The 21,548-nt window shown below is 48.9% G+C and overlaps 2 protein-coding genes across 2 annotated transcripts; both read left to right on the forward strand.

Moving 5' to 3' along the window:
* Window positions 1–2,180: 2,180 nt before the first annotated feature.
* Window positions 2,181–7,450, forward strand: ERP29 (endoplasmic reticulum protein 29). Its single transcript, XM_075041220.1, has 3 exons — window positions 2,181–2,333; window positions 4,230–4,368; window positions 5,556–7,450. Exons 1-3 carry the CDS (start codon window positions 2,214–2,216, stop codon window positions 6,056–6,058), a joined length of 762 nt encoding a protein of 253 aa, XP_074897321.1. The 5' UTR covers window positions 2,181–2,213; the 3' UTR covers window positions 6,059–7,450.
* Window positions 7,451–8,109: 659 nt separating this feature from the next.
* TMEM116 (transmembrane protein 116) lies at window positions 8,110–21,545 on the forward strand. The gene is made up of 11 exons (XM_075041231.1): window positions 8,110–8,343; window positions 8,661–8,707; window positions 8,846–8,909; window positions 12,762–12,893; window positions 16,877–16,981; window positions 18,528–18,577; window positions 19,007–19,090; window positions 19,173–19,311; window positions 19,790–19,934; window positions 20,049–20,122; window positions 20,670–21,545. Exons 1-11 carry the CDS (start codon window positions 8,296–8,298, stop codon window positions 20,868–20,870), a joined length of 1,089 nt encoding a protein of 362 aa, XP_074897332.1. The 5' UTR covers window positions 8,110–8,295; the 3' UTR covers window positions 20,871–21,545.
* The last annotated feature ends 3 nt before the right edge of the window (window positions 21,546–21,548 follow it).

The following is a 21,548-nucleotide window of genomic DNA, read 5'->3' on the forward strand; positions in this document are numbered from 1 at the left end:
GCCATCGCTGATGTTCCTGCCCCCTCCTTCCCCGGTAGCAGTGCGAACTAGAGAGGGCTTAGTGCAAACACCAGCATTGAATGGAAAGTTGACACAGCACCCTCATCCAGAGGGGACAGTCCAGGGGCTGACTTATACTGGAGTTTCCTTCCACTGCTGCTACAACAGGTTGAACTCAACCAGACGTATCAATAAGAAATGGTGAAAATGTAAGTGAAATGTCAGGTTAATCTAACCAAGCTTTTAAAATCCTCCTGTGTGCCTGAAAGCAGAACTTGCTTTAAAAAAAGGTTTTCTGCATCAGCTTCTTTAAAAGCAGAATTGAAACTGCTGGGGGGGGGGGGGCATGTGTCATCTGAAGCAAAGTCTGAGAAGAGATGGAACCATGGCTTGCTTTTGCTTCCTGTCACAGCATTTGGCACAGCGCCGGTCCAGCGTTGGTTGGATACTCAAAGCATCCCCATGCCAGCACAGGGGGAATACTGACTGTTTCTTAGTGTTAGCTGCTGTCCTGTTTCCAGTTCCAGCCACTGGTGAATGATAAGCTCGTCAAACAAATACAATTTTTTGATTACTCAGTGTTTTATAAAACCAGATGCCATTTCTTCACAAGCTGTAGTTTCTCTATAGGAGGAAACTGTACAAAAATGGCTATGTGGTTATTGTTTGGGGGCTTGATTGAGGGAGAGAGAGAATTTCTCTCACCCTATAAATTGTGTACAGTTAAATATATTATATATTTCTTACAAAAGAGCATTTCCCCTCCAGAATATGTCCTACAGGGACCTGATAAGAAATTCAAGCTATAACCCGCTGCTGCTTCCCCCTTTTCCACTCTTGGGATTTGGTTTTGTCTCTGATATTTTTTTTTTTTTTTGGGTGATGAATTGAAAAACACACCTAGAAGAAGCTACCCAGACTACTGTTTACAGACTGAAAAAATACTGCTTTTATACTACTGGGATCATGAGCCATGATCCTTTTACAGATTTCCTGAACTCTTCTCTTTGCTTAGAATCAATGTCTGATGTAGATGAAGGTCAGAAGCCTCCTACCCTTCTATGTCTATGTACAGGACAAAATGTACAATGCCTGTTTGTGTTGCCCATCATTTTTGTACTTAACTGTTCAAAAATTGCATTTATATTTTGCAATCATTGATAATCATTACTTTATTTTAACTGCTAGTAACCTTAGGGAATTTTTTTCTTGTATCTGCAGCCTTATCTGAACTCTCTTCCTTGATTATTCATTGTTAATTTATGACTGTAGAAGATGTGTATGCCTCAGCCTTCTGTGGACTTAAGTGACACCACTGCAACTGATCTGCTTTAAACTGGATGGGTTTATAATTTATATAAAAGTCAGTTTCGTTACAAATCGGTATTGCTGCCTCTTTCATTTTTCTGTCTGCATGGGCTGGAAGTGGCTGAAGTGCTTGCCTAGACTGTCTAGCTTTGGCAGATTATCCTGGTGCAGGGCAAGCAGAAAATCCAGTTACCTGTGAGGGAGGATGGAAAGAGGGGAGAAAAATGCTCATTGCTTTCCATCTGCGGCCTGGGTTCAGAATGGTGTCTGCTGGGGGAAGGAGCTTGGTCTGTTCTTTGACATGATCATCCATCTACCTGCTGTTCAAGCTTTCTGCAGGGCTTGCTTGCACTTCATCCTGGCTTTCAGTTAGAAGGAAAGTAAGGGCTGGCAGTGCATGAGATATCTCAACTAGAAACACACAAAAGTGTGCTTGAGAGGGCTGTGGCAATGCTATGGCAGCGGTCGTGCCGCCTGGCCTGTTGCTGTATGTAAAGACATACTCCTCTCTCTGCTGATCTCCGCCTGGCCGTAGCGCTGCAGGCTTGTCCTGCAAGGCCAGATCCTGCGTTCTGCCCTTTCGCCTGCCTTCCCCTTTTCCGAATTTGCTGCTGCGAGGTGCCGGCTGGTCTTTCTTTTTCTGGCAGCACCACCACCGCGCGCTGCCCCCCGACGGAGGGGGCTGCCCGCGCGCCCTGCCCCTTCCACCCGCGGCGTGGAAGCGGGACCGCGTCAGGTCAGTATTCCCGGTCCCAGCACCGGGCCCGCCCCACAGCCTCGGCCCCGGTCCCTGGAGCGTTGCCCCGGCTCCCCCGTGGGCCCCGGGGCGGGGCGAGCCCCCGGCGACGGCCGGCGCTCCGCGCGGTCACGTGGCCCCGGCAGCCCCGCTCCCTCCGCGCTCCGCCATGGCTGCGGCGGCCGCCGCCGGCTCCCTGCTCCTGTGCCTGCTCGGCCTGGCGCTGCCCGGCGGCAGCGCGCTGCACACCAAGGGCTCCGTGCCCCTCGACGCCATCACCTTCTACAAGGTACGGCCCGCCCGGCGGGCGCTACCCGGTCTGGCAGAGCGCTGGGGACGGGGGAGGGAGGTGGCGGGGGGGGTGGGGAGGGAGGCAGCCGGCCGTCCCGGAGTGCGGCGGCCATGTGCGCCGCCGCCAATGCCAATGCAACGGGCGGGCAGCCTCGGAGGGCCGGGGAGGCGGTGTGGGGGCCGGGGGTGCCCAGCGGGCCGCGGGCCGCCCGTCCCCCCCCACAAACACCGCCACCGGCGCGGGGCAGCGCTCGGGGCTCGCGGAATGGCCGAGGTGGCGGGCCCGCCGCGCCACGGCCAATAAGAGAGCGGCAGTCGCGGCGGCCAGCCAATCGGCGCGGTCCAAGTGGAGCCGTGCCGCCGGGGGCTCCCAGGGCAGCGCTGCGGCCGGGGGCGCGGGGCGCCCGGCTCGGCTCGGCCCGGCCCGGCTCGGCCGGCGGAACCGGCGGGGCGAAGTCCGGCTGCCGCGGCGGCTCCTCGGCCCAGCGCCGGGCCGGCTCCCCGCGCCCCGGGGGGTCAGGGAGCAGGAGAGCCGCTGTCGGCTGGCTCCTGCTCTGCCCGTGCCGGTGACCGAGGGCAGGACCGTGCAGGGGAGCGAGTCGGGGCCGTAAGCACTCTCTGCTTGGGATGGTTTCACATCTTTTTGGTTCATGAAACGGAAAGCAACAGGCTTCTGCCAGACTGAGGTCCTGCACAGGGTTTTTTTCTCCGCTAAATCACTTTGAAATGAAGGTCTCCGCCGGGAACGTGGCAGGATTTCGGTTTTGGTAGCAACCAGTGCTGTGACAGGTGTCGCAGGCCCGGCTCGAGGCAGATGGCGAGATGCCTGTCGAAAGGGAATCGTGGTGCAGCAGGATTAAAGCGTGCGCTGTAGCAGTATGAGCTGAAGAGACAAAAATCAGCTGAGCTGTTTGGAAATATGTGCCCTAAACAAACTGCGCAGGCATGAGTGAATATGTCTTGCCACATGCCAGACCCCCCCACTTGATTTTTCTGCCATGACAAACCATACAGCACTCGACAGCTCTTAGGAGCTGTCAGCTCTTCTGCAACAAGAAGAATTTGAAGTAATGGGCAGAACACTGCAAGAGGGACTTTGAAAGACCAGCAGAAATATCAGAGCTGCAACACAGTAAATGAAGTGATCGGCAGGCCCAGGACTGAAGACTTTTGTTAACTGTTGCAACCAGCTGTTACGTCAGCGCCCAGCAGTGCTTGCAGTGCACTTTGTAGGTGGGGACCTGTGTTGCAATCTGACCCTGTTCACTAGAAAAAATATTTTGCAAGGTCTTGTCCTGGAGGGAGAAAAAAAATCCTGAACTAGGTGACAGATTCCGTTTCCAAGCTCATTTGAAAGGGACATCATCCGAGCAGAGCAAAATTCAAAAGCAATGGCACAAGCGAAGAGGAATCAATTAAAACACAAATTCTCCGTTTCCTGAACCAGTACAGCATCTCCGCTCCCTCCCCACGCCTCCTCTCTTAGCTAAGAGCTGCAGTTCTCATGCTGGGATACTTGGGAATGACATTAGATTTGGCCTCTCTCTTAATGTCCCCCTGGAAATTGTTTAGCTGACTTCCTTCCAAGATGCTAATCAGTTTTACAATAACCAAATCGTGTATAATTAAAGGCATTATCAGATCCCACAAACCTACCACGTACCATCTGTATCATCTGGTGTAGGAATACGTACACCCAAAGCTCAGTCTTTCCTCCATGCTGCAGTGAGTCATTTTTGAAAGACCTTAATTATAAAATTTCCATTCTCCCTCTGCATGTACTCATTGCACAGGAAAAGAAGACAAGCTAAAGCAACCTTAGGTGACTTGTAGATTGCTCAAACCTGAAATGCTAAAGTTTTGTCTTTTTTTTTTCTTCTTCTTCTTGCTTTAGGTAATTCCAAAGCATAGGTTTGTCCTTGTGAAGTTCGATACACAATATCCTTACGGTGAGAAACAAGATGAGTTTAAAAAGCTGGCGGAGAGCTCAGGCTCCAGTGAGGATCTTCTGGTGGCTGAAGTGGGGATATCAGGTGAGGAATTCCAGACAGATTAGTACAGTATGGGTTGGTGTGGAGGAAATAAACTTCACTGCAATTTCTGATGAAAACAGGCTCTGAAGTAATTCTGACAGGGAGAAATGAGATGGGCTGGCCCTGCCAGACCAAAGCATCTGCTGTGGCTGGTCGCTGAGCTCTGTCGCTGTGCCTCCCGCCACAAGCGTAGGAGTGCTGCTTATCTCCTTTCAGCTGGTTAATGAAGCAAGTCAGCCCACACTGCTAAACGGGATGCCGCCCTCCTCATTCGTAGCTCTTTTTGTCTTTTTTTTTTTTTTTCCCTTTCTTTCTTTACCAAGAGAAACCTTTTTGTCCATTTCCAGGGAGGAGGCCTTACAAGAATCATGCTTTAGCCACAAGCCTGGTCAAACAAAGCATATGTAATATGATTAACTCATTGCAGCAAACCCTCCATTTATTGTTGGTGAAGCACAGAAAGTGGTCGTTGCACTGTGGCTGGTGTAACTTGATGTTCTTGTAATTGGCTTTAAGAGAAAAGCAGTGAAGAGTGGATCACTGTCACCTTACTCGCTCTTGCTTTGTAGGTAGAATTAAGAATTTAAGCTTACAGGAATACGATTCCCACAAACTGGGAAGTTTCACCCACACCGACATTTCTAAACACACATGGATTTAGCTAAGTAGCATAGCTGAAATGTCTTAAGTTACGTTTTCTGTCCTCAAGAATAAATGCAATTTATGTCAGATGAGAAAACATCTTGTAGCTTGGCGTGCTGTCAGAACTAAAACATGTAAGTGTACACTCTGCACATGGATGAGGAAAAAAATCCATTTAACTGTAAAATCAAACAAAATCAATGGATAGAGCAAAACAAAGGGAAAAATGGCTATTAACGTCACATAAGGAGGATGGGGTTTGTACGTAGCAGTCCTGCTGATGTCTTATGCTATCGCAGCCCCGGCAAAGCACCATTAGAATCTTGTATTTTGCTTTAGAGAACCTAATGATGGTTTGCCTTGCACAAATGATTTTCTGGGGTGTTTTTGTTTCAGTGTGTGGCATTTCCTGCCAAAGAGGTTATTGGGACATGTTGAAACTCTGGAAACAAATATTTATCAGTTTGTGTAGGAGATAATCCTGAATTTATTTTTTCTTTTGATTAACATACTGTGCTTTTCTGTGTTTCGTTTTCTCTTGACAGATTATGGTGATAAGCTGAACACTGAGCTGGGAGAAAAGTACAAGCTGGATAAGGAAAAGTTCCCTATTTTTTACTTGTTCCAGGATGGTGACTTTAACAATCCCTTACCTTACAGCGGCCAAATCAAGGCCGGGGCTATTCAGCGCTGGCTGAAGAGTAATGGCATCTATCTGGGGATGCCGGGCTGCCTGAAAGAGTACGACATGCTGGCCAGCAAGTTTGTGAGCACCACTGAGAAATCAGAACGCCAGTCCCTCCTGAAAAAGGGGCAAGAAAGTTTAGAAAAAACAAAAGAAACCGAGAAGAAGTCAGCTGAGCAATACTTGAAAATTATGAGCAAGATACTGGAGCAAGGGGAAGAGTTTGCTGCTAATGAAGTTGTCCGAATCACAAAACTGATCGAGAAGAACAAAATGAGTGATGGAAAAAAGGAGGAGCTCCAGAAAAGCCTCAATATCCTTGCTTCTTTCCTGAAGAAGAATAATGAAAAAGATGAGCTCTAATATGTTGGAGAACTCTGTACAAGCTGTGAAACACTGTCAAGAGTCCTAACCAGTTCTCCTTATGCAAGCAAACTTCCCGCTGACTTCAAGAGAGCAGCAGATTTCCTTCTGGTATTTTCAGTTTAGAAGATCAAGAGGAAGACATTCCTTAAAAACACAGTATTCTAAACGTTGGAAAAATCACCTTAAAGCAAGACACCAGTATTGTGTAATACTATTCAGTAACAGTGTTAAAGCAGACCAAAAAAAAAGCGCTAGAGATTGGCCTGAAGCACATTCCTGGTGGTTTTTACAGCTGTTCCCTGGCAAACAAATAACAAAATTCAGTCTCACATTCCATCTTACATGTTGTACAAGGTACAGATTGGGTGCCCCTCACATCCCCACCTTTCCCTGTTCTTAGTGTCCTTAGGTTTTATGCTCTTTAATCTACCCCTCCTCCTACCTTTTGTTTTCCCAATAGGGCTCCTTCTCCAAGTCTTGGTCTCCTTACCTGTTGTTAACTAAGAGACACGGAGTTTCCTTTTTCTGCCTTCTCCTTCAGTGGCTTCTGTTTCTGACTTGGGTATCAGCCAAATGCTGGCAGGCATAGTGAAGACAGGTCATCCACGTATCAGAACTTGCCCCTCATCTTCTGGCCAGAGTAGCCGTCTCGGCAAACGTTCTCCTGAAATCCTTTGTGGAATCCTGACAGAGCGAGTGATTTGAGCTCTGAGCAAGGGCAGAGTCTCCTTGAGGTGCTATTACACTTAGTCTTGCCAGTTTGTGCAAAAATGTCTTTTTTCAGAAGTAAGTTTGGGTGAATTTTCTCATGGCTGAAGAGCACATGCAATGCCTGTGCATTTTGCCTGTCCTTCCCACCCAAGCTTTATTTCCCAGGTTCAAAATAAGGGGATGGGTGTGAGACCAATAAGGACATGTGAAAGTCCCAAGCCATAGTTAACATGAACCAAATATTTTCTCCAGCCTCATCTTCGGAAGCAATTGACACTGTCAAACTAAAGCTTCATCAGCATTTGATAGTTTTAAGTATTTGAGAATGAGGTAACAGGAAGCAGAAGTATTTGTGCCCTTAGAAGCCTCATCTGTGTCATTTTAATGGAGATACCTGGCCCAGGGATCAGGTCAGTCCTCAAAACTTGATACTGCATGTGCTGTTCATACTGTGTGGAATTCAGGTGGCTGGTAGAAGATGCTGTTCTCCTGATGAGGGCTATAGAGAGTTGAAAAGAGAAACACCTGAGTGTTTTAAGACTACGCTTTAAGCTAAGCAAAACTGATTTCTGTGGGAGCTTTGCTGCCTTTTGAATGCTGGAGTGGGTACAAGGAGCAGATATTGCTGCAAGATAAAATGTATTAATAATGCTATAATAATAAAATTGTTCCAATTAATAGCTGCTTCTTAAACTGCTTTCTAGAGAAACTGCCACTGATTCCTGTGGCCAGAGGGGAAGGCAAAGGCTCATCAGCCAGAGGATGCCACCCACCCAGAAGCGAAAGGAATGTCTCGGAGACGAGGGGTTTACACGAAGCGGTGGGAGGGAGGGTGTCCTTCAGGCCCGCCGCCCTCTCTCCCTTGGGAGGGGAGGAGGAAGCACCCCAAGCAGGGCAGGCTTCGGGGGGGGGGGGGGGGGGCCAATCTTGACGAAGTCTGTGTGAAGACGCTTCCCGCTTGGCTCCTGAGGAGGGAGCCGCTGCCTCCCTCCAGCCCAGGGAGCTGAAGACCAGGCTCCCTTCGCGACAGAACAACGACAACCGCCACCTTCCCACGCGCCCCCTCACAGGCGCCGCCACCCCGCGCGCTCCTTAAAGCGGCTTCCCGCCCCCGGCCGCTCGTGACGTCGCCAAGAGGCGGTGCCATGGAGGAGAGAGGGGGAGTCCCGTGCCAACTTACTGTGTGGGGGAAGCTAAGCAGGGTCGCTTCGGGTCGGCTCCTGGAGGAGTGACCGGAGATGCGGCGGCCCTGGGGTCCCCCCTGAGCTCTCCCGCCGGGGCTGGGTCGGGTGGGGACGCGCGGAGGCGCGGGTCGCCGGCTCCCGGGACGTTAGCCCCGCTGTTCCCCCGGGGCTCCGGCCCCTCCTCAGCTCTTCTCTACCACCGAGCGCTCCCCGCAGCCGGCCCCGACAGCGGGGGCCGAGCCCGGGGCGGGCCGGGTGCGGGGTGGCCCCGGGGCGGAGCGCGGGCGGTGCCCGCGGCCCCGGGAGCGGTGCGGCGGTCGGCGACGGCGGCGGGTACCCATGGCCCTCCCGGCTGAGGCGGCCCGGTTAGACGGGGGCTGGCAGGAGGTGAGCGAGCCCCGCCGGTACCGGGTCTCCCGGGGGAAGCCGCTGTCCCCATTCCCGGGACCCTGCCCGTCCCCACCGTGCGCGCCCCTTCTCCCCCATCCCCTCCTCCACCTGCCCCGGCCGGCCCTTCCCCTGCCCCGCGTCCGTCTCCGTGCTCTGCCCGCTGCTCGCCGGGGCCGGCGGGCTGGGACCTGCCCCCGGACCGACCCCCGACCCCGGCCCCGGTCGGCGGTTCCCCGGTGCGTGGCTGCCCGCAGAGCGGTTGGCGTGTCTGTGGGGCCGTGTCGTGCTGAGCCGGGACCCGTCCTTCTCCCCAGGTCTACTCGGCTCTCCAGTGGATCCAGTTCACCATGGCCATGCTCAGGTACAACGCACTGCGAAACCCGAGTTCCCGGGATGGAGTTCCTATTGCAACGACGCTTTTCTCCGGAAAAAAAAGAGAAATCGCTTATCCCAGCGAGGCAGACGCGCTCCTGTTCCAACCTGTGCTTTGTTTTCTCAGTGTTATAGGTTCCAGCTCAATTATTGCCTACGCCATCTTTCAAAATGCAGTGCGGTCCCCTGAGGTAAGGTCTGAGCCTCCTTTTCTCTCCCTAAGTCGAGGTGCCGGTACCTTGCAGGCGGGTCATGCGCGTAGCAAAGACCCACCTGGGTCAGGCACTCTGCTAGGAGCAACTGCAGATCTCAGGCTTATGTGGTTAAACCTTGTTTAACAGCTGGGAGGCAAGGAACTTGCCAAGAATTTGGCCCTTCATCTGTGATAGGAGTTGAAGGAATTAACCTTGAACTGTACCCACGCAGAGAGAAGCAGGTTCTTTAGCCCCGCACTTTCTGCTGCTCTGGGAAAGTCCTCCGGTCATTCCTGGGAACAGGGATTTGTTAGTGTGTCTCCTCTGTGGGGCAAAATGCCTGGAAGGCTGAGGAGCTGTGTAAAAAGCTGCTGAAGTGCAAATTGGCAATGCCCCTGCAGGAAATGTATTTACAGGTGTAAGTCTTTGGGCATGCCTGAGTATTTTTTCCAGGCAGGTGAGCTATTAAAACTAATACAACTTGACGGTCCTACAAAGTTCAGACAAAAAGAGGCCAGGCTGAAAAGCAGTTTGTTGTGCTGGACTCCACAGCAGGGAAGATTCACCCTGGCCACATGCAGGAGCCACAAACATTTTTAATGCTGAAGCAGTGGGACTCGGGTGCAAACATCCCTTGGGGTGGGACTGTCCACACATACACTGCAGATCTGACATGAATGCAGTGCCTGGCACGTCCCGAGTGCATCACACGTGCAGGTCGCATGTGCAGGGAACCGCATGTGTCTGGGATATATATATTGGACACGCTGAGCAGGTGGCTGGCACATGCGCATTAACCTCAGACCTCCATCCCAAGCCTGTCACGCTTTTGCTGTCCACATGCAGTCCATCTGTCTGTCCAGGACTTACTGGAGGCAGTGCACAGAGCTGATCTGTGTGAAGCTGGGGTTCATTGTCCAGGATTTGCAGATGTCTGGCAGCCCAACCTGTGGACCATGCAGATAATAGGTTACTGCTAAGCTCAGTAGGACAGTAGAGCTGGCAGCTACGTTGTAACAAAGCTGTATTTGTACTTCCCTCATCTTCAGTGTTCTTTGTACATCATGGGTTTGATCTGCAGCCCAGAGAACAGGACTTCCAGGGAATGCAGTGAGTTATCCCCAGAGAAGGCAGGCATGCAGTCAAGCTAACAACTGGCACATCGTTGGATGAAGCAGGGTGGGGAGAAGAACATGAGTCCAGGTTTGCAGGGCAAATCTGCACCTCTTAAAACATGCAGGGTAGTCTAGCTCCTAGGCAGCCAGCCTCCTGGAAACGCTCTGCCCAGCACATTGAGAATGAGCTGCAGAGATCTCCATGCATTCCCAGGGAGGAATGAAGGCTGGGACTTCACCTTAGTGCTAGGATAGAAAACCTGCCTGAGCTTGTCCTGCACAAGGTGCATATCAAAGGCTCCCTCTCCCACATCCCCTGCACCTGAGAGCTCCAGATGTGATTCTCTCCTGGGGTCCTCCACTCTGGTATGGTACGGAGCTGCGTTTGGCAGTTATCCCAGTGTGACTCAGCAGCCTCAGCCCATTTGCTTCCATGGCTAGAAGCCTGCATTACTCAGTAGCCCTTGTGCTATTAGTCATATGATGTGACAGTGGCTTGGGAGCTGCACTCTAGCTGCTTGGGAGCCACACGTGGCTCCCAGTCACAGATGGACCCTTCCTGCTTGAGGGAGTCCAGATGTTTCTTCTCAGATTATTTCTGCAGATCCGGATAGGAGGGACAGATACCAGCTGGAATGACTTGTCTGCATGAGGTTTCCAGGCTCTTGTTCTGCTGCCAGGGGAGATCTGTTGCTGGTGTTTCAAAAGTGGCAAAATCTTCAGTAACTTCCCCATTGCCTTGTCCCCATGTTTCTGGTCTTATGTGAAAATTTGTAAACAAAGGGGCTGGAAGAGATCCATATCAAAGCTTGCCACAAACAGCTTATTCCTTGAGTCATGAGGCTCCAGAGTAAAATGTTTAAAAATAAACAGCTCTGGAGGTTGGGAGGAGAACAATGTTGTAAACACTTCCCCTCCTGCCCCCAGCCTAAGAAATCAAATATTGCATTCTTGAAGCTTGTTTTCTGTCTCTATGGGGTCAATAAAACTCTTCAGCCTGAGCTAAATCATTCAGAAGAGATGATGGCAAGCAACAAACAAAGAATTTCCTCTGTCGTGTCAACAGGTTCTGTGCAGGCAGATGTCCCTAGGCAATGGCCAGACAGAGCTAAATCAACATGTATGCTCCAGCCTGGCAGCTCATCTGAATCATTACGTCTTTACATTCCCTTCCTCTATTTTATAAATACCATTTGGTTTTTTTCTTTTCCCTTTTGCAAGGAAGAACCATGCTGCCTTTCACTTACCACTATGTCACCTACTTCTTTATTTAGGTCTGTGCCAAAATAGCTCCTCAACCAAACAGTGGTGCCTCGCTCCAAGGACACTTCTTGTTAGAGAAAGGGGTCACCTGTTCGATTGCAGAAGTTGCTTCTTTGGTTATTCTAGAGCTGCTTGGTTTTAACCCACTGTGCTCACAAACTGGATGGTGTCCCCAGCCTGTCATGCATATAACTGCCTGCTGGGGCTTCAGTTCTGCACCAGCAAGGAAAAGCCTGGTTAAAAAAGACATTCGTAAACACAATGACGTACAAACTAGCTCCAGATATTTAGTTAGCAACAGCAGTTTGATTTACCAGGTTGTTGGGTTGGATGGTACAAATACAGAACTGGAGAGACAAGAATGTTTGAGGAGACAAATCCTGCAGAAGGTAGAGGACCTGCCATGCCGCTGCATGGCAGTGCGGTGATCAGGAAGATGCCAGACAGATCTCCCTCAAACTATGCCATAAGGACAGATCTGGTTTGATCAGATCTACCTTACCACTTATCAATCTTACTAAGCTCTTACTCATTGCTCACAGAAACAAGACAAGTATAACACAATGTGATGGGTGGCAAACATTTACTTAAAGGACAACATTGAGGCAAATCTCACCAAAACCTCAGTTCCATTAAAAAAATCTTAAAATCAAGGTCTCATGAAATGTTTCCATGCTGTGTTTAGCATTATAATTTCCTGTAGGGAAAGAAAAAAAAAGTCATCATTTTCTCTCCAGGATGTTGAAAATTAGGTACCAAAGACTGCAATTAAGAATCTAGATAATTAGGCTGCTTTTCCAGAGTGTCTGCTCTCCCACTAACAACAAAAATGTTGGCCAGAATTTTGCACAAATGTTTTCCTACAGTGTTTACAGTCCTTTTGGCCGGTACATGCAAACTGGAAATGGGCTGGAAACTGCCATTAGAGGAGACGCGACTGTTCCAGCAAGATGCAGCGTGCAGCAGAGACACTAGCGGCTCTCATAGTGAAAATTAATCTGGCGTGTAAAATAGATTCAGACTTAGTCACCAAGTGAAATGACATGAAACACGTAGGAAAAATGTCTGTTTCAAGTTATTTCAGACCTGAAGAAGTGTTTGTGTTTACTAAAAGTTTGATTTCTCTTTCAGTTGATTTAACAAATAACATCCCTTCTCCCTGCCAACCTGTCCCATTCTGCAAAATTGTCATGTTCTGGACCTTTGAGATATTTTCTGTAAGAGTTGATGCTGCTCTTGGATTCTGGGGCATTGCTAGTGGCAGAAAGGGTGATTAGAGTGGGGTATCTGCATTGAAACAGCTCCTGAGAGCAAGAATCAGCATGGGTTTTGTGTGCAAGGAGAGCTTCCCTACCAGAAGAGCTGGGGGACAAAAGCATATTTAGATGACAGGCTAAAACTGCTGCTGTAGGTGGTCGTGGGAGTGTTGTGACCATCACTCAGACCTGCTGACCAACTTCACTTTTCGCAGGTTCGTCCACTTTTCTACCTGAGCCTGTCTGACCTATTTCTGGGCATGTGCTGGCTTGCTGGGGCGCTTCTCTATAGCACACCAACCTCCAAGCAGGATCTCATCTGCTATAACCTGCAAGCAACAGGACAAGTGAGTAGCCTTGACCTCACCATTCATGCTGTTACTGTGCACCCTTTGCCATTATTAGCCTCACTAGTGATCAGACTGTGATCGTGGGGGTCTGCTTCTAGACAGGCTTTGACAGAGACTCCCCATGTGGACTTGACTTACCTCTTCTCCTTGTGTGTAAAACAGAGATAACAATGCTCGGTTTTAGGTATATCTGGTTTGTGAGAGGCAATGAGGAAGGCAAAGAGAGCATGGGATTTTGTGGTTGCCGCGTTTGGGTTGCTTGTGTAAAGTGAGTAGATGGGTCTTAATCTATTTCCTGTTGGGCCCGTGCCAACAATGATCTCTGTGCCTCTCACGCAGCAGCTTTTCTATTCCTCTTCGTGCTTCCTCCATCCTGGGCAGGAACAGACATATTCTGCGATTCGCTTAAGCTCAGACTTACAACATTACTCATATAAACAGCCCTGCTCTTGCTGACCTGGCCCTATCTTCTCTCAAACAATCCCAAGGATGCTCAGGAGCTGCTCTGTCAGCGCAAGCTCAGTCCCGTGCGCCAGCGATTTGGCTGCTTTCCAGCTGATTTTGTGTGCTGGAGACTAATTGGAGTGGAGTGAGTGAAATACCATTTTCCTGACAGTTTGCTTTTGTCTCACCAAGTTCCCATTTCAGCATTAGGCTTTGCAAATCACTGCTCTCAAAAAACTCTGCAGGATACAGCTAAGCTTGGGCCAGAGCAGTGGTTCACAAGCGGTGATCTCTGGGCTTAAGTTTCCTTTTAAAGGACCCACAAAAACGTGGCTGGGAAGAGCAAGTGGCTGTCAGGAGCCTTGATGTGTGTTGTGTGGGCTCCAGCAGCTCCTTGGGAGCATGGTGGTACCCACAGATGGGAACTGAAACGTCCTCTCTGGGCGGCAGCATCTGAAGCTGGAAAAACTCTCTATGTACTGTGGAGAGGGCAGGGAAGCAGCTGCCTGTGTGGTGTGCAAGTGTTCATGCTGTTGTGCATCTGGGGATGGGTGCCTGCATCCCAGGGTTGTTTCAACAGCTGTTTTTGTGGGTAAAACCGTAATACTCATGATGGCGAGACCAGGTGTTCCACTCCTGTCTTATCTCTGTTTTCTCTAGCTCCCCTGTGCCACTGTGGAAACACCGCAGTATGTTCACGTCAAAAGAGGAAAGAATGGGGTGTGGGTAACTTGGCCACTTGGGAATGACGCAGAACAATATCAAAGGTGTTTTTTAGATGATGGTACAGGGGAAAATGAGAAGAGCTTGGGAGAGGCTTTTCAGAGCCAGAAAGTGGAAGGAGCAAGTGGGGCTGAGGGTGTTTCTGAGCTTTTCCGTTGCAGCTTTGCCTGGGGGACAGCTCTTAACGCTGGTGTGATCTTTTTATGGCCTGGAGAAGAGAGGTTGCACTGCTAGAGAAGTAGGTTGGATATAGACAATGCACCATCATTTCTCGGCAGAGATACTGACACCATGCTATGCTCCCCTCCATTTCTGGCTCTTTTCTACCCTCGCTTTTCCAGCCTGTGGCCATGCTTCTCAGGGACACCAGCAAGGGATGGGGGCAAGGTGGGAGCTTTATTTTCACACTGGGAAAGGCAATGTGGGTAGGCAGAGCTGGCCTTGGGTGAGTCCTTGCAGGACTTGCCTTTGCCTCAGCCCCACGGTGGACAGTCAGGGTGCTGTGGTGGGGTGTGCAGGGTACCTGCCACATCCCGACCACAGCCATAGGGTCACCGGGCTTCTCTCCTGCATGCCACCAGCAGACCACCCCTGGCAGGAGGACTACCAGGGTGGCAGAGCCAGCTTGCGTCTGGCAAGAGCTGTCGCTGCTGTTTGCTCTGGAAGAAATTAAAACAAACGGAGCACTTGCCATAGCAACTGTGCCCGCATGGTGCATGTGACACAGTGCAGGACACCTCCTTACTAAACACCCCAGCAATGCCCTTGTGTGGTGGGAACACCTTGTGCGTAAGTAGGAGCCAGTAACAGGTTTAACTAGCAGCTTCTGCAGAGCTTAAGTGATCTGTAACCAAATGAAATGAGTAAATGTCTCCTGGCCCCATTCTGCCTGTGCTGAGCGGAGAAGTCTCTCAAGTGTTGCATTCCTGGGTGTCTCATAAACACACGTGGCTTCTTTGCACAGAAACACCTAAATGTAAAATGCACTGAACAGCAAGGGTGAGGACGGGCTCAGGACTGCTCAGCAGTGGTGTTTGCACATGGCAGCCCTTGGAGAGACTCACACCACAGTCCATGTGATGTGGTTGTCTCAAGGGATTGCCTTAGGAGCAGGACAGTACTTTGCCTTATTCAGCCTGTTTACCATCACTTTTATCACCAAGGGCTGACATTGCCGTGGATGGAACTCCTCTAACATCCATACTGTGTCATAAAGGAGGAGAGTGCTTTGTTTCTTGGACTTTCCCTGTTTCAGCCCCAGACTTTTGGTTGATGTTAAATGTGAATACTGTTCCCTTCAGCTCTTCCTTGACTTTGTTCTTTCCTCCTCCCTGCCTTGCCTTTGCATTACAATAATAAAGTCCAGAATAGAGATTGTGGTTATAATTGCACAATTGTCCCACTTTCTTCCAGTTCAGTTCCAGTGGCCTAATAATGTCCTGGCAGGCTCCGCTCACGCTGGTGAGCACAATGGGGAGCCACAGAAGTGTTATAATGAGGGACTCTCATGTCTTCCAGCCCCTGCTTTATCTCCACATGGCGAGCACTGCAGGGCTGTCCACAGCCCCAAAGCTGGGGCTCAAGAGAGCAGAATTCCCTTTGCTTTCTGCTAGCAACTTCACAAGTGGCTTTTGGTTCCCTCTTCCAAAAAGAAGGCAGTGGTGACATTTTGTGAGCCTTTCTAAGGCATTTTGAAGTGCAAGAGAACGATCTTTGTGGACTGTTTTGATGACCTTCCCTGGAAGTAATTGAAGAAGGGCAACAAATGCTCATTAAACCTTGTCTAATGAGCTGGAAAGTCACCGTAATGTTCCTGCTGCAATGTAGCAGCCCCTTGGACTCAGGCTCTTCAGAATCAGCCAAGAGCGTTTGCAACCTCAGTGAAGGAGGCCAAGCTTATTTAGTGACTACTTTCCTGGACTTAGGTGATACCAGGTCGGCAAACCTGTGCTCCTTGCCTCTTTGGCAAAGGATAGCAAATCCACAGAAAAAATCACTTGTCCAGCCCTTCCTCTTTGCCACTGAAGCATGAGTTTCCTGTAGCAAACCCAGCATATATATAGTATGATTAAGCAGCACCGTTTATACTTGACTGCCTTGGAGCAACCATGGATTCAGAAAGAAATGCAAGAAAGATTTGATTTTTTTACAGGAGATGTTAGATATTTGGTCTCACCTCAGGCTGGAATCAAGGGCTGGGAAATTCCATGGGAAACAGTGTTCTGTATCTTTTCTTTTCTCTTTTTTTCTGTGGAGAGAAAAGGGCTCTTGGGATATTATCTCAGGCTTAGTGCAGATATTCTCTGCCCTCACTTTCCTCTTTAAATATACTATTGTTTTCTGTTTCCGTGAATTCACTATGTAGTGAGCTCATTATGTGAGAAGCAAATCTAAAAGTCCCACATCTGTGTTGCTTCCTAATGGATGTAGCAGCATGGAGAGGGTTCAAGTGCCTTTGAATCCTTTGTTGCCAGGATTTGGGTCAAAAAAATGAGCCGAGTCACAAAGATTTGTATTCTTAAGACAGCCCTGCTGTCATTAGTTCTCCCGCCCCCTTTTTGAGGCCAAAGCAAAGCTGTCTTTGTGCAGTTTAAGGTGGGAACCCATCCTCTACCTGGCTCTTCCCAGTTGGCGTCCCACTGCAACCCGGTAGACGTGAGCACAGGGGCTGTGCCGGGACCTTCACCTTTGGCAGTCCACTATGCTGTTTAGCATCCTGCCTCTGGCCCATGGGCTTTGGGTTCATCAGCAATGAACTAAAAGTGCTACAGGAACTATTATTATAGGACTAAAATACTGTCTGTATTTCTCAGATATTCTACGTGGCCTCTTTTCTATACACTGTCAACTATACCTGGCATCTGTACGTGGACCTAAAGATGAAATACAATCAGAACCTTCTCAGGATGTCCCCCCAGGTGAGTAGGACTGACGTGCAACAACTGTTGGGTACCAAGGTCTAACTGTGGGCTTGTGGTGGGGTTTGGGAGGTGCATACATTACAGTATATCTCACCACAAGGACTTTGAAGGCCTTTCTGCCCCACAGCTGTATAAATTGATGCACCTTGCCCACTGAGGTCAGCAGAGTTACTGCTGGGTCTGCTGTAGCATCTCAGTGGAAGATTGGGCTTGCAAGACTAAAGCAGACAAAGGCCAATGGCAGTGTACATCTCAGAGCAGAGAAAGCTCAGGACTGGGTATTGGTGAAGTTCTTCCACAGTTAGAAGAACAGTGGTTTGCACCAGCTGAGTAACGGGTTTGTTGCTGTCACTGCCTTCTGCCAGTGCACAGCAGCAGGGACAGGAAAGCAGGGGGTGCCTGGACAGCCTGGAACTGAGAACTGACAATTTCTGTCCTTCCCAGGTGTCATACAGCGTTGGAGAGCATCAGTAAGTATTGTAAGAATTTGAGATAGGAGGTGTGACGGAAGTGAGCTAGTGATAAAAGGAGCAGTTGGCTCTGTGAACAGTGGCCAGTCCTCACTTCATCATCGCTGGCCTTTACAACAGCCCTTTGGGGAACCGGTATAATCACTGGGAACCAAGGAACAAGGACATAGTACTCAGAAAAATACTCTCTGCCTTGCAGGCTAAACAAACACTTCACATACCACATGACCAAAATCTCTCCTTGAAGTTGTTTCATTCCTCACACCTGGCTAAACAGTGAGGCACTGCCATCGCTGTAACTGGTGTGTTGCTCCTGATGCATTGCTGCAAGATGACAGATTCCATATGCAGCTCTTCCCATTGAACCCCTCAGCCCCATTTCCTTACATAGTCTTTCTCTTCCCCACAGATTTGCTGGGCACAGCAAACTTCATATCCCATATATTTCATGTGTTGGTTTGGGAGCAGCAGGCTGGGCAGATCAGTCTATATTTCAATTGCTCTTGTCCGTAGGGTTTGGATCTGCTTGTAGGACTGGTTTCCTTCTTGCTGGACCCCCATTCAAAACATAGCACCTACCGTAAGTTCCCCACCACTACAGCTCTGCCCACGCTGTATTGTCATAGCTGTTGTGTGGATGCCAGCTGCCAAAGTATATTTCTTGGTGAGCAGATACCAAGACACTCCAAACTGCCTGCATTTCTTCACAGGACATAAAGCCTCTGAGGAACAGTGCCAGGTTAAGTGAATAATCAGTACAAAAAATGAGTAATTTACACCAGAGAGCTCTTCAAGTGTCTGCTCTTGTCCAATTCCAAGTTCCCTTCTCAAATACTCTAGTCTTGAAGGGGAACAAGGCAGTAAGAATCAGTTGTTTCTGTTGCAAACCAGCACAGGCTGAACTTGGCTATGTTGATTCAGTGCAAAGTGGAAACAAACATTTGTGCTTAGTCTGGGGATTAATCAGCATGCGAAGAACCCTCAGCTGCTGAAGTGCTCCCTGGGAGCTGGTTCCTGTGAATCAGTGGCTGTACGGAAATGATCATTTAATTAAGCTCTTTTGGACTTTGCAGGTTGTAGATTATGTGAGTTGCATTGGCCGAATAGCAACGATCTCATCTAGGTAAGATTTAATTCTCTCTGGAATAATGGTGTGGTTTTCGTAAACTGTAGTGTGCTGATCTCTGCTTCCTACTTACCTTGAAGCAAGTTTTACTAAAACCTGTAAAGCTTATCGGTAACAGCAGAGTGACCTAACAAACTCAGAGTAAGAGGTTTTGGATGTAAGGGCCTTTCTCCAACCAAGTTAGTTATAACTATATTAACTATATGTAGTTTTTCAGGAAGTGCTCCCTTTACCTATGTATTGCCAGCATAAATGAAAGTGCAGAAGTTAGTAAAGCTGATAAAATACTCTTCCAGAGCAGTGTCAATAAAAACAATTTTTAAGTCCTCTACAGTGACAGGAGAAAAACCAAGCAGTGTTTGGTTGGGGATGGGAGCAGTGCAATGCTATAATTAGTAACTGTGCCATTGTCCTTTCTTCTCTTAGCCTGATCCCTTTCCTTCTCATGGTGCCTGTGTTTTGCCTGGGCAACAGCAGTAATTGCTACCAGAACTTCAGCCAGAAGCATGGGTAAGCTTCACGCATCTTCTGAGACAGCCCCAGTGCTTATGAGTCACAGCAGGAGCTCAGGCTCTTCTCTTTCTCCCCACAGATGTCTCTTGATGCACACAGAAATAGCCATGCCCACCAACGAGCCGCAAACCCTGAGTGGCTCCGTTTGCCGTGCAATGCATTTCTATGGCATTGGGGTCTTCCTTGTTTCCTTTCTGATCAGCTTCATAGCCATTCTGGTAAGAAACATAGTCTTTGCACACAGATGATCAGTGTGAGAAGATTTTCCCCTTTTCATCTTTACATCTTTGCTTGGATGGCACCAGAGGCCAGGCAACATCAGGGGAAGAACTGTGTGGTGCTGCTTCCCTTTTGGAAGGGGCAGTAGGGGAGAGAAAAATATCATTGTGCCAGCATATAAATCCATCTGGGGTCCTGTGTTCTGTCAACCCATCCCAAAAAGGATTTAGTAGGTAGAGAAGGCTGAGAGCATGGCAGCAGAGATCACCTACCGCATGCATCAACAAAAGCCCAAATCAATTCAGAGTCTTCAGTTCAGAAAAGGTCACGTACAAAGCAACTGCTCTCCCCCGAGGAGCACACTGTTACTTGGAAGGGTTTGATAAATTGAAACAGGATACTCTGTCCTAGATGAACAAGCCAGATCAGAGCATGTGCACAAAGTACAAACAATGACGTATGCCTGTTCTTTTTTAGGTTATACTCAGTCAAGCCCGAGGTTTGTACAAAAGGTTTGTAAACTCCACAGGATTCCTGGGGGATCAGCAGTGGGCCATGATTAAGATGGTAGAACAACGAGTGGTTTTTTACCCCATCGCATTCTTCTGCTGCTGGGCCCCAGGTTAGCAGAGAGCTGAGTTACTCTCACAATATTCCCCTAGGACATAGCGCCTGGCAATGAAACTCAGAAGAGGTGGGGTTGAAGCAATACCCTCTTGTCCATCCCTTTTCACAGCTGTCCTCCTTGGAATACTGAAGCTGACTGTTTCAACAAACAGCAAAATCTACATGGCTCTTTTAATTCTACAGGTAAGTGTCTTCCTCTGCAACCTCCTATGTTTTGCCTTCTCTGCTTGAACAGGCCTATTAGTGTTTGCCTGCTTCTAGTCTCTGCTGGAAAAAGTATGCTTCTAGCTACAAAGATCACTGCTGTATGAGCCTAAGTCTGATTTATGCCTTTGGTTGGCAAAGATCTTTGCTAGTTGTTTTCTGTTTTTCACAGGCTTGAAAAGGTCTCAGTAACCAAAATCACAGCATCGTGGAAACTGTAGAAAATAGGACTAGAAAGGATCCCCAGAAATCAGTTAGGTTTTTTTCCTTTCCATGAAAGTCTCCAAATGCAATTCCTCCACAACACTTGTCTAGGTCCTTGCTGTGCCCAAGGCAGCATTTACCAAAGGTTATTAAAGTAACCACAAGATTCCTATATCACATGGGGATGCAGATAGATAAAATCATGCTGGAAGTGGGAGGCTTGGCATAACGTGCCGGCTTTGACAGCCTGGTAGGGAGCTGCAGAGTGCTGTGCAATGCTGGCTGACAAGAGAGCCCTGATCTCCCCTGTGGTCTCTCCCAGGCTCTGACAGCAGCTTCCCAGGGGCTTCTGAACTGCATCGTGTACGGCTGGACACAGCACGTCTTCCTCTCCCTCAAGCGCAATGCCTGCCGGGACGTTGACACTCAGACTCCTCTCTTGCGCTCCCAGAAGAAGTTCTACGCCAGCACGCTCCCCACCAGCACACCAGACGCAGAGGGGTCCACGTCCACCCTGCTCTGATGAATCCCTGTGTCAAAGGAGAGCAGGCAGTGTCCTAACAAGGACTCGTCGTGTTTTAGCAATGTCAGCCAGACCTGGTATCAGGCTGTCTGCTGCGAACTGTCTTGCCAGCAGCAAAGTTAGCTGTAGTGCTGGAGGAGCCTGAGCAGATCTGTCGGAGACAGACACTTCAGTGAAGATAGTTATTTATTTTACAGATTTGTATGGACTATAAAGGGATTCTTTAAACATGGTAAATTTTTAGTACAGACTTTCTTCTTATGGAAATATCTCTAGAAATGCAGCAAGTGGTATATAACAGCTCAGAGGTCTGGTACAGCTCCTTTGAGGGTAGGTGGTCAAAGGATGTTTTACTTCTCTAAGTATTTGCCATTACAAATTAACAGTAAAGCAAAGGTGAATATTTTTCAATCTCTGACTTTTAATTCACTGTAAAAATAAGAACATGTATCATACTAATAGCCAACTGCAAGGAATGAAAAATTGCAAAGTAGCATAAAAAATCAGCGCTCACTTCCGTGCCTCGACCTTTTGCACATTTCCCTTCTGTTCTTCATGCCAACTCCTGCTCAGCTACAATACTCAGAAAAATAAGCTTCTTCAACCTGTTGGAGCATCTCTCATGAACCAGGTGAGCGGGGCTTCGCATGAATCTGTCTATAACCTTTTAGATGCTCA

This window comes from Buteo buteo, chromosome 11 (assembly GCF_964188355.1).
Source record: "Buteo buteo chromosome 11, bButBut1.hap1.1, whole genome shotgun sequence".
Taxonomy (NCBI): domain Eukaryota; kingdom Metazoa; phylum Chordata; class Aves; order Accipitriformes; family Accipitridae; genus Buteo; species Buteo buteo.